Below are 17,147 nucleotides of genomic sequence, written 5' to 3' on the forward strand. Positions count from 1 at the left end.
CTAAACACACACACACACACACACACACACACACACACACACACGTAAACCCACGCACACACACACACACACAAACCGATGAACCCTGTATGGTTCAACTTAGCAACTGGTAGAATTGGATAGAAAAGACTCTGAAGTTTCTAAAACTGTTAAAATAATGTGAGTATAACTGTACTGATATGGCAGGCGAAACCCCGTTGGAGAATCCATCCAGAATAGTTTTTTTTAAATAGCTTCTGTATCAGATAGTGAAGAGGAGAAGCCCAGGAGGAAGCTGCTCAGCACATCGACCACTGACATAACAGTCCAACAGGGAATAAGTGAACAGACGTTATGGAAGGTCATTTAAGGTCATTTACTTTTTAATAATACTAGAATAACTCTACAGGTGTTGGGAGACTTTACTTTGTGTGTGTGTGTGTGTGTTTGCCTCGGCCTTGGTCGATAATATTACACTTGAAGGAGACTCATTAAATCTGGTTCAATCTCCTAAAGCCTATAAATAATATAATAAAAAAATTATGAGGCTACTTTAGGTTTTTAATTCATATTCATGAGAAGAAAAATCTTTGTTGAATCATGTTATGATAATCTCTTTTTATTCAGTAGTAATGTGTATTAATACTGAAAGATGAGGAAATTAGCATTAGCTCTAATTCTTCTTTGGAGACAAAGTGACACATTTAAAGACTTTAAAGAGTTTATTCGTCAAATAATTTATTATTTAAAGAAGTGTCATTATTTGCTGGTTATTACCATAATGGAAAATCAGTATTCATGATAAATACATGAATAAATGAATACATGAATAAATGAATAAATTATTACGAAAGTGTTTTTCCCTTCGTGTTACTTTTCCAACCAGGAAATGAACTTTCACTAAGTCCTAAACAATGATATGACCACAAAAAAAAGGAAGTTAGAACTAGCTCCAAATGATATGACAGGGGTGTAAAACCTTTTCTGTTTTCAAAATAATAAGAATTATTCATCTACAGGTTAGCAAGACTCACACCCCTGAGCACGTGTGCCAAATTCCAAGACTGTCAGTAGCCCCATATGGTTGATTATGAACTATATTTCCCTCCTTCCTCACCCCTTTGACTAGGTGCCAGGTCAGGCCGTGATTGGTGGAGAACTCCAGGCGGACCTGTGTGTCGATGTTGGGGGAGGGGTCTCGGCCGCAGCCCATGACCAATGAAAACTGCAGGGTGTAGGACGCTCCGATCTGCATGGACTGTGTCTCCACATAACGGATACTGGACCCGGGGCTGGGCTCGCCTGAGAAACTACACAACGCAGGAGAGAGTTAATCACATTGACCTGCGGACCAGAGTTGATAATTAGACCGTACTAAAGTAAACTAGCAGAGACGCAGCACAACTAAAGCACAATTTGAATTGTGACGTTCCTGCCCCACAGGACAGTGGTCACACTTGGAAAATCTGAAAGTAAGAAGCCGAGTGGCTCAGCGGTCTCAGACCACTGCATCTCAGTGCTAGAGGCGTCACTACAGACACCCTGGTTCGAATCCAGGCTGTATCACAACCGGCCGTGATTGTGGAGTCCCAAAGGGCGGCGCACAATTTGGCCCAGCGTCTTCCGGGTTTGGCCCAGCGTCTTCCGGGTTTGGCCCAGCATCTTCCGGGTTTGGCCCAGCGTCCTCCGGGTTTGGCCCAGCGTCTTCCGGGTTTGGCCCGGGGGTAAAGCCGTCGTTGCAAAATAATCATTTGTTCAATAAATTAACTGACTTGTTATATAAAGGTTAAATAAGAAGCCTGGAAGCTTCCGTCCTGTACCTGAGTGTCCAGTCGTGTCGGCAGTAGGGCTGGACGTGTCCAAGGTAGAAGCCTAGACTCTGAGTGACGTCCAGTACATTACTGAAGTCCAGACTGATGGTGTTGAACAGTACAGAGGTCATAGTGATGTCATCCACTGCCCACACGTCACGGCCACGCCCAGAGTGGTACGGCTGCCACCAACGGAACTGCACCCCGAACTTACGGGCACCGGGAGGGAGCTCCACTGATACGATCCTGGAGAGGAGAGTGAGGACGGAGGGGCGGATGGGGGGAGGAATGAGGGGAAGGTAGGTGGAGAGTGAGGATGGATGGGGGGAGGGATGAGGAGAGGGATGAGGGGAAGGCAGGTGGAGAGTGAGGAAGGAGGGATGGAGAAAGAGACACAGGAAGGGATGGAGAGAGGTAGAAATGAAGGGGGAGAAAATAGATCATGACAGGGGGAGAGAGGATGGAGGGACGGAGAAAGAGACACAGGAAGGGATGGAGAGAGGTAGAAATGAAGGGAGAGAAAATAGATCATGACAGGGGGAGAGAGGATGAAGGAATGGAGAAAGAGACACAGGAAGGGATGGAGAGAGGTAGAAATGAAGGGAGAGAAAATAGATCATGACCGGGGGAGAGAGGACAGAGGGAAATAAAGGAGGGAGTGTTTTCAATGTTCTCTAAATAAGCCAAGCAGTCCAGCTGGAATGAGTCACATTAGCAAGGCTCTGACTCAGGCTGGGCCAGGATGGTGTGGACTCAATGACCTCCTCTCAGCAGACACATCTCTATCCTTGACACTTTCCCCCCAACCTTCTGCCCGCTGATGAAGAGCGCTCTAGGCGGTACAGGCCATGCTCTGTGTGTGTGTGTGAGTGTGTAGAGCCATTTGTCTTCATTACAACACAGTAGACAACACTAAATGAGCCAATGGGTCCCTGTAGGTTACATCTCTGTCACTCCCCAGCAACATTGGACACTCTATTAAGTGTGTGGTACCTGGGTTAGTGGAAGCCGTAACCATTAAGTGTGTGGTACCTGGGTTCGTAGAAGCCCTGGTAACCATTAAGTGTGTGGTACCTGGGTTAGTGGAAGCCCTGGTAACCATTAAGTGTGTGGTACCTGGGTTCGTGGAAGCCCTGGTAACCATTAAGTGTGTGGTACCTGGGTTAGTGGAAGCCCTGGTAACCATTAAGTGTGTGGTACCTGGGTTCGTGGAAGCCCTGGTAACCATTAAGTGTGTGGTACCTGGGTTCGTGGAAGCCTTGGTAACCATTAAGTGTGTGGTACCTGGGTTCGTAGAAGCCCTGGTAACCATTAAGTGTGTGGTACCTGGGTTCGTAGAAGCCCTGGTAACCATTAAGTGTGTGGTACCTGGGTTCGTGGAAGCCGTAACCATTAAGTGTGTGGTACCTGGGTTCGTGGAAGCCCTGGTAACCATTAAGGATGTGGTACCTGGGTTAGTGGAAGCCCTGGTAACCATTAAGTGTGTGGTACCTGGGTTCGTGGAAGCCGTAACCATTAAGTGTGTGGTACCTGGGTTCGTGGAAGCCCTGGTAACCATTAAGGATGTGGTACCTGGGTTCGTGGAAGCCCTGGTAAGCGTAGTGTTGCAGGAGGGTCCAGGTGATGCTGTTGTCTGAAGAGTAATGCAGCAGGACTCCCTCTCCTGATTGGTCAGGGGCAGGACAGGAACTAAGGATGCTACGACTGCCAAGACGCAGAGTGAACTGGAGGTACCTGGAGGGGGATGGAGGAGTAGAGAGAAAAGGAAAACATGGATTGATAGTGGCAAAATAAAATGAGAAAATTGATCAGGAGAGAGAGAGAGAGAGAGACAGAGAGAGAGAGAGAGATGCTCACCAGGCTCTGCTCACACTTACTGGCCTGAGGCCAAACCACGACCAACAACATTGGACACTCTATGGAACAAAAAGCCTTCACTATATTATCCTGGAATATCCAAGGCCTGAGGTCATCTGCCTTTGGCCTAAAGAGCAGAAACCCGGACTTCACCAAAGAAATCGGTAATACAGACATTGTCATCCTGCAAGAAACCTGGTATAGAGGAGACGGACCCACTGGTTGCCCTCTAGGTTACAGAGAGCTGGTAGTCCCATCCACCAAACTACCAGGTGTGAAACAGGGAAGGGACTCAGGGGGTATGCTAATTTGGTATAGAGCAGACCTAACTCACTCCATTAAATGAATCAAAACAGGAACATTCTACATTTGGCTAGAAATTCAAAAGGAAATTATCCTAACAGAGAAAAATGTCCTCCTGTGTGCTACCTATATCCCCCCACTAGAATCACCATATTTTAATGAAGACAGCTTCTCCATCCTGGAGGGGGAAATCAATCATTTCCAGGCCCAGGGACATGTACTAGTCTGTGGCGACCTAAATGCCAGAACCGGACAAGAACCTGACACCCTCAGCACACAGGGGGACAAACACCTGCCTGGAGGTGACAGCATTCCCTCCCACATATGCCCCCCTAGGCACAACTATGACAACATAACCAACAAAAACGGGTCACAACTCCTGCAGCTCTGTCGCACGCTGGGTATGTACATAGTCAACAGTAGGCTTCGAGGGGACTCCTATGGTAGGTACACCTATAGCTCATCTCTTGGCAGTAGTACTGTAGACTACTTTATCACTGACCTCAACCCAGAGTCTCTCAGAGCGTTCACAGTCAGCCCACTGACACCCCTATCAGACCACAGCAAAATCACAGTCAACTTAAACAGAGCAATAGTCAATCATGAGGCATCAAAGCCAAAGGAAATGAGTAACATTAAGAAATGCTATAGATGGAAGGAATGCAGTCTGGAAACCTACCAAAAAACAATTAGGCAACAACAAATTCAATCCCTTTTAGACAATTTCCTGGGTAAAACGTTCCACTGTAATAGTGAAGGTGTAAACTTGGCAGTAGAAAATCTTAACAGTATGTTTGACCTCTCAGCTTCCCTATCAAATCTAAAAATCTCAAATAGAAAACCGAAGAAAATTAACAATAATGACAAATGGTTTGATGAAGAATGCAAAAATCTAAGAAAGAAATTGAGAAACCTGTCCAACCAAAAACATAGAGACCCGGAAAACCTGAGTCTACGCCTTCACTATGGTGAATCACTAAAACAATACAGAAATACACTACGGAAAAAGAAGGAACAGCATGTCAGAAATCAGCTCAATGCAATTGAAGAATCCATAGACTCTAACCACTTCTGGGAAAATTGGAAAACACTAAACAAACAACAACACGAAGAATTATCTATCCAAAATGGAGATGTATGGGTAAACCACTTCTCCAATCTTTTTGGCTCTATAACAAAGAATAAAGAGCAAAAACATATACATGATCAAATACAGATCTTATAATCAACTATTAAAGACTACCAGAACCCACTGGATTCTCCAATTACATTGAATGAGTTACAGGACAAAATAAAACCCTCCAACCCAAAAAGGCCTGTGGTGTTGATGGTATCCTCAATGAAATGATCAAATATACAGACAACAAATTCCAATTGGCTATACTAAAACTCTTTAACATCATACTTAGCTCTGGCATCTTCCCCAATATTTGGAACCAAGGACTGATCACCCCAATCTACAAAAGTGGAGACAAATTTGACCCCAATAACTACCGGGGAATATGCGTCAACAGTAACCTTGGGAAAATCCTCTGCATTATTATTAACATCAGACTCGTACATTTCCTCAATGAAAACAATGTACTGAGCAAATGTCAAATTGGCTTTTTACCAAATTACCGTACAACAGACCATGTATTCACCCTGCACACCCTAATTGACAACCAAACAAACCAAAACAAAGGCAAAGTCTTCTCATGCTTTGTTGATTTCAAAAAAAGCCTTCGACTCAATCTGGCATGAGGGTCTGCTATACAAACTGATGGAAAGTGGTGTTGGGGGTAAAACATACGACATTATGAAATCCATGTACACAAACAACAAGTGTGCGGTTAAAATTGGCAAAAAACACACACATTTCTTCACACAGGGTCGTGGGGTTAGACAGGGATGCAGCTTAAGCCCCACCCTCTTCAACCAACCAAGACTTCACAAAATGGGACAAACACCAAATTGAGACTCTGCACGCAGAATTCTGCAAAAATATCCTCCGTGTACAACGTAGAACACCAAATAATGCATGCAGAGCAGAATTAGGCCGATACCCACTAATTATCAAAATCCAGAAAAGAGCCGTTAAATTCTACAACCACCGAAAAGGAAGCGATTCAAAAACCTTCCATAACAAAGCCATCACCTACAGAGAGATGAACCTGGAGAAGTCCCCTAAGCAAGCTGGTCCTGGGGCTCTGTTCACAAACACAAACACACCCTACAGAGCCCCAGGACAACAGCACAATTAGACCCAACCAAATCATGAGAAAACAAAAAGATAATTACTTGACACATTGGAAAGAATAAACAAAAAAACAGAGCAAACTAGAATGCTATTTGGCCCTAAACAGAGAGTACACAGCGGCAGAATACCTGACCACTGTGACTGACCCAAAATTAAGGAAAGCTTTGACTATGTACAGACTCAGTGAGCATAGCCTTGCTATTGAGAAAGGCCGCCGTAGGCAGACCTGGCTCTCAAGAGAAGACAGGCTATGTGCTCACTGCCCACAAAATGAGGTGGAAACTGAGCTGCACTTCCTAACCTCCTGCCCAGTGTCCTTTAACCATTTGTACATTGTTAAAACACTGTATATATATATATATAATATGACATTTGTAATGTCTTTACTGTTTTGAAACCTCTGTATGTGTAATGTTTACTGTTAATTTTTGTTGTTTTTCACTTTATATATTCACTTTGTATGTTGTCTACCTCACTTGCTTTGGCAATGTTAACACATGTTTCCCATGCCAATAAAGCCCTTGAATTGAATTGAATTGAATTGAAATTGAATTGAGAGAGAGACAGAGAGAGAGAGAGAGAGAGAGAGAGAGAGACAGAGAGAGAGAGAGAGAGAGAGAGAGAGAGAGAGAGAGAGAGAGAGAGAGAGAGAGAGAGAGAGAGAGAGGGGGGGTGTAAAGGGTAAGGTTGGGAATAGAGGGACAGAGAGAGAGGGGTGGATAGAGGGAGGAGAGATGGGAGAGGCAAGGGGTTAGACAAACAGACATGGATGGAGGAAGACAGGGAAGGTGGGAAGGGAGGAGGGAGGGAGTGGGTGGCAGAATGATAGATGAGATGATTAAACAAATGAGGACAAAATTAGACAGAGGAGAAAGATGAGAGGAAAAGTAGGGAGGTAAAGAGAGAGAGTGTGATAGAGAGATAAACATATATATATAGAGAGAGATATAGAGAGAGAAATATAGGGATAGAGAAGAGAGGGATACCCTACAGAGCCCCAGGACAGCAGCACAATTAGACCCAACCAAATCATGAGAAAACAAAAAGATAATTACTTGACACATTGGCAAGAATTAACAAACAAACAGAGCAAACTAGAATGCTATTTGGCCCTAAACAGAGAGTACACAGCGGCAGAACACCTGACCACTGTTACTGACCCAAAATTAAGGAAAGCTTTGACTATGTACAGACTCAGTGAGCATAGCCTTGCTATTGAGAAAGGCCGCCGTAGGCAGACATGGCTCTCAAGAGAAGACAGGCTATGTGCTCACTACCCACAAAATGAGGTGGAAACTGAGCTACACTTCCTAACCTCCTGCCTAATGTATGACCATATTAGAGAGACATATTTCCCTTAGATTACACAGATCCACAAAGAATTAGAAAACAAATCAAATTTTGATAAACTCCCATATCTACTGGGTGAAATTCCACAGTGTGCCGTCACAGCAGCAAGATGTGTGACCTGTTGCAAGAAAAGGTCAACCAGTGAAGAACAAACACCATTGTAAATATAACCCATATTTATGCTTATTTATTTTCCCTTTTGTACTTTAACCATTTGTACATCGCTACAACACTGTATATAGACATAATATGACATTTGTAATGTCTTTATTCTTTTGGAACTTCTGTGAGTGTAATGTTTACTGTTAATTTTTATTGTTTATTTCACTTTTGTATATTATCTCCCTCACTTCCTTTGGCAATGTTAACACGTTTCCCATGCCAATAAAGCCCCTTGAATTGAATTGAATAGAGAGAGGAAGAGATAGAGAAAGAGAGAGAGATAGAGAGAGGAAGAGAGAGAGATAGAAAGAGAGAGAGAGAGGGGATGTGCACACTGCCCACAAAATGAGGTGGAAACTGAGCTGCAATTCCTAACCTCCTGCCCAATGTATGACCATATTAGAGACACATGTCTCCCTCAGATTACAAAAGACCCACAAAGAATTCAAAAACAAACCCAATTTTGAGAGAGAGAGAGAGAGAGAGAGCGAGAGAGAGAGAGAGAGACAGAGTGAGAGAGTCAGAGAGAGACAGAGACAGAGAGAGACAGAGAGACAAAGAGAGACATTTACAGCCATGTTTACACCTCATACTGTGTCAGTGAGAGTTGACATGTTAGCAACTAGGGAAGAGATGACAGCAACCCAGAGAGCTGCAGAACTTGCCCTCAGTGACACACTCAGCCCCCAGCTCCCTCTGTCCTTGGCTCTGGCTCAATCTGGCTCTAATCATCAGCCCAGTTTCCTCTTCCAGGCAGGTGTTCACTCAATCAGAGAGGAGACTGGCATTTAATATGTCCGACAGGGAGCCGCAGCAGGCATAACCAATCTAACACAGACGCCATCTCATCTCTCTCCTTCTCTCATTCTTTCTTTGCCCTCATCTCTCCTGTCATCCGCAGTCCCCGTCCATCTCCAACCCATATATATATATATATACTGTATGATATGTGACAGAGGAGGGAGGAGTGACTTTTTGGAACAGCGGTATCAATCAGAGACGAGGATACACACTGAGAAGATAAGATGATGAGCCACGATCTCACCGGGATAAAGTTAAACTCTCTGACACTGAAAATAAAGGCATAGTCGTAGATGAGTGTGTGTGTGTGTATACACTCTACCTGGCCTGTGAGCTGTCAAGCGGTGCGGTCACCAGGTGTCGTCTGCTGTCCCTGTTGAAGACCAAAGCCTTACCGCTGGCCAGAACCCCGCAGCCAAAACTAACCTCCGCTCCCCTCAGAGAGGAGAAGCTGTGGGAGGCGGAGAGAAAGAAAGAGATCTGTTTAGAAAGGCCAATCAGCTGGCACTACAGAGAGTAAAGAAACATAGAGTGCTTTACAGATGCCCAAACCCCAAAGAGCAGACACAACAGCTTAACATGAAATACATGTGTACCTGTGATAGGAGGAGAGTCTGGGACTGGAGAAGCCCTCTGACAGGAAGGCAGGGAAGGTCTGGGAGGCCAGCTCACAGGATGGACCACTAAACCCTGGGTCACACCTGCAGGAGGAGATGAGGGGAAGAGAGGGAGGATGGAGGGGGAGAACGAGGAGGGAGAGAGGAGGGGAGGAAGACAAGGGAGAGGGGAGAGGAGAGGAAGGGGGAGAGAGGGCATGGGGAGGAGGGCAGGGGGGAGGAGGGGAGGAAGAGGAGGGAGAGAGGAGAGGAAGGGAGGGAGTGGGAGAGAGGGCATGGGGGAGGAGGACAGGGGGGAGGAGGGGAGGAAGAGGAGGGAGAGGGGAAAGCGAGGAGGGGGAGTGGGGAGGAGATGGAGAGGGGGAGACAGAGGGAGAGAGAGAACGAGAGAGAGAGAGAGAGAGGGAGAGAGAGAGAGAGAGAGAGAGAGAAGGGGCGAGAGAGAGCGGAAGCGAGGAGGGGGAGTGGGGAGGAGATGGAGAGGGGGAGACAGAGGGAGAGAGAGACAGAGAGAGAGAGAGACCGAGAGACAGAAAGAGAGAGACAGAGAAAGAGAGAGAGAGCAAGAGAGAGCGAGAAAGAGAGAGAGAGAAACAGAGAGAGAGAAAGGGGAGAGGGAGAGAAACAGAGAGAGAGCGAGAAAGAGAGAGAGAGAAACAGAGAGAGAGAGAGGGGAGAGAGAGAGAGAGCGAGAGAGACAGAGAGAGAGAGAGACAGAGAGAGAGAGAGACAGAGAGAGAGAGACAGAGAGAGAGACAGCGAGAGAGAGAGAGGGGGGAGAGAAAGAGCGAGAGAGAGAGAGAGAGAGAGAGAGAGAGAGAGAGAGAGAGAGAGTGAGAGAGAGAGAAAGAGAGAGAGAGAGAGAGAGAGGGGGGAGAGAAAGAGCGAGAGAGAGAGAGAGAGAGAGAGAGAGAGAGAGAGAGAGTGAGAGAGAAAGAGAGAAAGAGAGAGAGAGAGAGAGAGAGGGGGGAGAGAAAGAGCGAGAGAGAGAGAGAGAGAGAGAGAGAGAGAGAGAGAGAGAGAGAGAGAGAGAGAGAGAGAGAGAGAGAAAGGTACCCATCCAGGACATTTATTATCATAATGTAATAGTAGAAATAAAATGATTTGATCACAGCAAGGCATTTGATGAATGAGCGTTATTGAGAATGAGAATAATTCAATTCAAGATATGACATCGTTAATTCTTTCATTAAGATCTGCTCTTACTTGCAGCCGGTACGGGAGCAGTGTCCTCTTCCAGAACAGAAACGAAGGCAGGATGGACCGATGTACACTGGACAGATACACAGACAACAGAGAGATTAGTCAATGAAATACTCGGACCCCAAAAAAACAATAATTTTGGAAAGACGGGAATTTGATTCTCTTTTGTATTTTTAGTAAGTGAATATCTGAGGGGAATTGAATCAACAAACTTAATGTCCCACGATCTTATGAGATTTACAGGACCAACAGTGTGTGTATAATGTTCCCACCATTGTCTATGGCCCACATGTTGCCAGCTCCCATGCCACCCTGTCTCCAACGGAACTGGGTGTTCTCAGTCAGGGCAGCGTTGGGCAAGGGGATGGAGATCCTCGTCCAGCTGGAGATAGAGACACAGAGGGACATGCCAACAGTCAGTACACTCTTAGAAAAAAGGGTTCCGAAAGGGTTCTTTTGCAAAGGGATAGGGTTCTACCTAGAACAGTTTTGATCGGAAGAACCCTTTTTGGAAGGCAAATGGTTCTACTTAGAACCTTTAACATCCTAAGAATTGTTTCTGGAGGAAAAGGTTCTTGGGTGATTTTTTTGAAAGACAAGAATGGTTTTACATTGCTCCATATATAATATTTCCCAGCATGCTCTATTGAAGGGAGATTTTCCAGAATTGTTTGTTTTACTGTAATATGTGTTTTTGTTTTGCATGTACTTTTATTGGTTAATACATTTTATACTACACAAAGACAAATAACATAGAGGTTTTTTAAACTAATCCAATCAGTTGGATCTATTGCACCCGTTACTGAGATGGCTGTTCCAGTTCAGATGATTGAGGTTGTCTCAGTGTTCAATCTTCCCCTACCCTGCAAAATCATCATGAATCCAGGTTGCGTGTGATTAACAACTCCACTTGTTGGATACCTTCACTCTGGCTGGATTCCAATAGGAATTACACATCACTTTGCAAGCCAGCATTACGTGACTTGCAGGCCTAATGTGGCCTGTAAACCAGGAGTTTCCTAACACCACTGTGTCAGGGTATATAACTAGGTCCTCAAAGAAAGGTCACATGATATATGTCACGTATTATCATATGCTACGTTCCTTTTGTGTTGTGGGTTTGTGTGTATTTCAGGAAAATGGCTTCCTGGATTCCCCTAAAGCAGCTGATTGGTCGGCCCATCACTAATCGGCGCTCTGACCCCGCCCTCTCGTCAGGGGGTACAGCTGTCTGCAATTACCGACTCCTTCTGCAGCTTGAAAAGCCAGCGTTCCTTTGTTAGGAAAGAGCTTCTTTGTATGTGCTGTGTTGGTTGTGGGTCTGATTAATTTGTTGTAAAGGATTTTGTAGCCGGTCCAGCTGAGGTATGTGTATGCCAAAATGACTATGTTTGTGATTATTGAAATTGTTCACTTTAAGTTAGTAATTATTCTGTTTTTGTTCCCAGGGGGAAGGGGAAGGCACCTTGGGAGTGCTTAGGCAAGAGACCTGCGGGCATCCATATACAGTTGAAGTTTACATACACTCGTTTTTCAACCACTCCACAAATGTCTTGTTAACAAACTATAGTTTTGGCAAGTCGATTAGGACATCTACTTTGTGCATGACACAAGTAATTTTTCCAACAATTGTTTTCAGACAGATTATTTCACTTATAATTCACTGTATCACAATTCCAGTGGGTCAGAGGTTTACATACACTAAGTTGACTGTGCCTTTTAAACAGCTTGGAAAATTCAAGAAAATGATTGCATTAGAAGATTCTGATAGGTTAATATCATTTGAGTCAATTGGAGGTGTACCTATGGATGTATTTCAAGGCCTACCTTCAAACTCAGTGCCTGTTTCCTTAACATCATGGGAAAAACAATAGTACGCAAGTATAAACACCATGGACCAAGCAGCCGTCATACCGCTCAGGAAGGAGATACACTTTGACTCCTAGAGATGAACGTACTTTGGTGTGAAAAGTGCAAATCAATCCCAGAACAACAGCAAAGGACCTTGTGAAGATGATGGAGGTAACAGGTACAAAAGTATCTATATCCACAGTAAAACGAGTCCTATATCGACATAACCTGAAAGGCCGCTCAGCGAGGAAGAAGCCACTGCTCCAAAACCGCCATAAAAAAGCCAGACTACAGTTTGCAACTGCACATGGGGACTAAGATCATACTTTTTGGAGAAATGTCCTCTGGTCTGATGAAACAAATAGAACTGTTTGGCCGTAATGACCATCGTTATGTTTGGATGAAAAAGGGGAACGCTTGCAAGCTGAAGAACACCATCCCAACGTGAAGCACTGGGGTGGCAGCATCATGTTGTGGGGCTGCTTTGCTGCAGGAGCGACTGGTGCACTTCACAAAATAGATGTCATCATGAGAAAGAAACATTTATGGATATATTGAAGCAACATCTCGAGACATCAGTCAGCAAGTTAAAGTTTGGTCACAAATGGGTCTTCCAAATGGACAATGACCCCAAGCATACTTCCAAAGTTGTGGCAAAATGGCTTAAGGACAACAAAGTCAAGTTATTGGAGTGGCCATCACAAAGCCCTGACCTCAATCCTATAGAAAATTTGTGGGCAGAAATGAAAAAGCATGTGCACGCAAGGAGACCTATAAACCTGACTCAGTTACACCAGCTCTGTCAGGAGGAATGGGCCAAAATTCACCCAACTTATTGTGGGATGCTTGTGGAAAGCTACCTGAAACGTTTGACCCAAGTTAATCAATTTAAAGGCAATGCTGCTAATTGAGTGTATATAAACTTCTGACCCAGTGGGAATGTGATGAAAGAAATAAAAGCTTAAATAAATCATTGTCTCTACTATTATTCTGACATTTTCACATTCTTAAAATAAACTGGTGATCTTAACTGACCTAAAACAGGGAATTATTACTGTGATTGAATGTCAGGAATTGTGAAAAACTGAGATTAAATGTATTTGGCTAAGGTATCTGTAAACATAAGTTAAACTGTACCCGTAGCATGCACTCTATGTATTTGGCCCGCCATGTGGCATTAAGGTTAGGGAAGTAGTGGGTAGGTAGTAGAGGGGGCTCTTTAACTTTCTTTGCTTTGGTTCTGTCCAGGCCCTTTTCCCCACAATTACCGTGTGAAGGAAATTAATTCCCTGTAAACGGTAATATTCTCTGCCTCTGTAATCCTTACCCGCACCTAGAGTCACATACCTCTATACCTCCACCTACAGTCACATACCTCTTTACCTCCACCTACAGTCACATACCTCTATACCTCCACCTACAGTCACATACCTCTATACCTCCACCTACAGTCCCTTACCTCTTTACCTCCACCTACAGTCACATGGAGGTATGTGACTGTAGGTGGAGGTAAAGAGGTAAGTGACTGTAGGTGGAGGTATAGAGGTATGGGACTGTAGGTGGAGGTATAGAGGTATGTGACTACAGTCCACCTACAGTCACATACCTCCACCTACAGTCACTTACCTCCACCTCCACCCACAGTCACATACCTCCAACTACAGTCACATAACTCCACCTCCACCCACAGTCACATACCTCCACCTACAGTCACATAACTCCACCTCCACCCACAGTCACATACCTCCACCTACAGTCACATAACTCCACCTCCACCCACAGTCACATACCTCCACCTACAGTCACATAACTCCACCTACAGTCACATACCTCCACCTACAGTCACATAACTCCACCTACAGTCACATAACTCCACCTACAGTCACATAACTCCACCTACAGTCACATAACTCCACCTACAGTCACATAACTCCACCTACAGTCACATAACTCCACCTACAGTCACATACCTCCACCTACAGTCACTTACCTCCACCTACAGTCCCATACCTCTTTACCTCCACCTACAGTCACTTACCTCCACCTACAGTCACTTACCTCCACCTACAGTCACATACCTCTTTACCTCCACCTACAGTCACTTACCTCCACTTACAGTCACTTACCTCTTTACCTCCACCTACAGTCACTTACCTCCACCTACAGTCACTTACCTCTTTACCTCCACCTACAGTCACTTACCTCCACCTACAGTCACTTACCTCTTTACCTCCACCTACAGTCACTTACCTCCACCTACAGTCACTTACCTCCACCTACAGTCACTTACCTCCACCTACAGTCACATACCTCTTTACCTCCACCTACAGTCACTTACCTCCACCTACAGTCACTTACCTCCACCTACAGTCACTTACCTCCACCTACAGTCACTTACCTCCACCTACAGTCACTTACCTCCACCTACAGTCACTTACCTCTTTACCTCCACCTACAGTCACTTACCTCTTTACCTCCACCTACAGTCCCATACCTCCACCTACAGTCACTTACCTCCACCTACAGTCACTTACCTCCACCTACAGTCACTTACCTCTTTACCTCCACCTACAGTCCTATACCTTCACCTACAGTCACTTACCTCCACCTACAGTCACTTACCTCCACCTACAGTCACTTACCTCTTTACCTCCACCTACAGTCACTTACCTCTTTACCTCCACCTACAGTCACTTACCTCTTTACCTCCACCTACAGTCCCATACCTCCACCTACAGTCACTTACCTCCACCTACAGTCACTTACCTCCACCTACAGTCACTTACCTCTTTACCTCCACCTACAGTCACTTACCTCCACCTACAGTCACTTACCTCCACCTACAGTCACTTACCTCTTTACCTCCACCTACAGTCACATACCTCTTTACCTCCACCTACAGTCACTTACCTCCACCTACAGTCACTTACCTCTTTACCTCCACCTACAGTCACTTACCTCCACCTACAGTCCCATACCTCTTTACCTCCACCTACAGTCACTTACCTCCACCTACAGTCACTTACCTCCACCTACAGTCACTTACCTCCACCTACAGTCACTTACCTCTTTACCTCCACCTACAGTCACTTACCTCCACCTACAGTCACTTACCTCCACCTACAGTCACTTACCTCCACCTACAGTCACTTACCTCCACCTACAGTCACTTACCTCTTTACCTCCACCTACAGTCACTTACCTCCACCTACAGTCCCATACCTCTTTACCTCCACCTACAGTCACTTACCTCCACCTACAGTCACTTACCTCCACCTACAGTCACTTACCTCCACCTACAGTCACTTACCTCTTTACCTCCACCTACAGTCACTTACCTCCACCTACAGTCCCATACCTCTTTACCTCCACCTACAGTCACTTACCTCCACCTACAGTCACTTACCTCCACCTACAGTCACTTACCTCTTTACCTCCACCTACAGTCACATACCTCTTTACCTCCACCTACAGTCACTTACCTCTTTACCTCCACCTACAGTCACTTACCTCCACCTACAGTCACTTACCTCTTTACCGCCACCTACAGTCACTTACCTCTTTACCTCCACCTACAGTCACTTACCTCCACCTACAGTCACTTACCTCTTTACCTCCACCTACAGTCACATACCTCTTTACCTCCACCTACAGTCACTTACCTCCACCTACAGTCACTTACCTCTTTACCTCCACCTACAGTCACTTACCTCCACCTACAGTCACTTACCTCTTTACCTCCACCTACAGTCACTTACCTCCACCTACAGTCACTTACCTCCACCTACAGTCACTTACCTCCACCTACAGTCACTTACCTCCACCTACAGTCACTTACCTCCACCTACAGTCACTTACCTCTTTCACTCCACGGGGAGTTGAGTGTAGCATGGTGTTGTGTTCCCCCTTCCATGAAGCGCACGTAACATAAAATAATAACATTTTAAAGGCTAATAAGGCTGGTGGAACAAACCATTCATAGAGGGTTCTCGGTAGAACCGTTTAGAGGGTTCTCGGTAGAACCGTTCGTAGAGGGTTCTCGGTAGAACCGTTCAGAGGGTTCTCGGTAGAACCAAAAAGGTTTAACCTATCGGGACAAACCGATGAACCCTGTATGGTTCAACTTAGCAACTTTCTAAAAGTGCATGTCCAGGAAACACTAAACACACACGTAAACCCACATAAACACACACACACACGTAAACCCACATAAACACACACACACATGTAAACCCACATAAACACACACACACACACACAAACATCCCTACCCGCTGTAGTTATCAGAGGAGTAGATGGTGCTATGTGGTAGGTGAGGTCCAGCACACAAGTCTGGGAGACACTCTGTGTGGAGCAGGGACCAGGAACGACCGTGATTGGTGGAAAACTCCAGATTGACACTAACAAAGAGGAAGACACGTTTTTATTCCACCTTACAACACATTGTAAAAAAAGGGGAAGAATTGTCAGTATTGCAAAAAATATATATTAATATGAAATGTGTGCAATTAGCAAATAGAAAAGAAAATGTATTGATTGTTTTGCATTGTGCTGGTGTATTGTACCTGTTGGCAGGCTGGTAGGATCCACAGCCCAGGTTGATGGAGAACTGGGCCACGTGGGTGTGTGTGGCAGGCAGAACGGGCAGCAGCTGCATGAAGTCTACGGCCCAGACGTGGCGGTTGGCACCACCGTGTGCCCGCTGCTCCAGACAGAACTGGGTGACAGGGGTCTGGAGGTCTGGAGGTAGGGCTACTGATACTACAGATGGACTCTAGGGGAAGAGGGAGGAGAAGACGGAGGGGGAGGAAGGAGGAGAGTGGAGGAGGAGAGGAAGGAGGAGAGGGGGGGAGGAAGGAGGAGAGGAAAGAGGAGGAGAGGAAGGAAGAGAGGGGGGAGGGAGGAGGAGGAGGAGAGGAGGAGGAGGAGGAGGAAGGAGGAGGAGGAAGGAAGAGAGGGGGGAGGGAAGGGGAG

At 45.4% G+C, this 17,147-nt stretch overlaps 1 protein-coding gene across 1 annotated transcript in view; it reads right to left on the reverse strand.

Annotated features, from left to right (window-relative positions):
• The window catches only part of LOC139376078 (reelin-like), a 278,855-nt gene that overhangs the window by 68,044 nt on the left and 193,664 nt on the right, over positions 1–17,147 (reverse strand). The window contains exons 14-22 of the mRNA XM_071118239.1: positions 16,739–16,947; positions 16,445–16,573; positions 10,595–10,704; positions 10,326–10,392; positions 9,099–9,203; positions 8,825–8,953; positions 3,363–3,524; positions 1,800–2,036; positions 1,097–1,289 (exon numbers count right to left, since the gene is read on the reverse strand). Coding sequence (XP_070974340.1) covers positions 1,097–1,289; positions 1,800–2,036; positions 3,363–3,524; positions 8,825–8,953; positions 9,099–9,203; positions 10,326–10,392; positions 10,595–10,704; positions 16,445–16,573; positions 16,739–16,947 — 1,341 coding nt within the window. The remainder of the gene's footprint in view (positions 1–1,096; positions 1,290–1,799; positions 2,037–3,362; positions 3,525–8,824; positions 8,954–9,098; positions 9,204–10,325; positions 10,393–10,594; positions 10,705–16,444; positions 16,574–16,738; positions 16,948–17,147) is intronic.

This window comes from Oncorhynchus clarkii, chromosome 2 (genome assembly GCF_045791955.1).
Source record: "Oncorhynchus clarkii lewisi isolate Uvic-CL-2024 chromosome 2, UVic_Ocla_1.0, whole genome shotgun sequence".
NCBI classification, from domain to species: domain Eukaryota; kingdom Metazoa; phylum Chordata; class Actinopteri; order Salmoniformes; family Salmonidae; genus Oncorhynchus; species Oncorhynchus clarkii.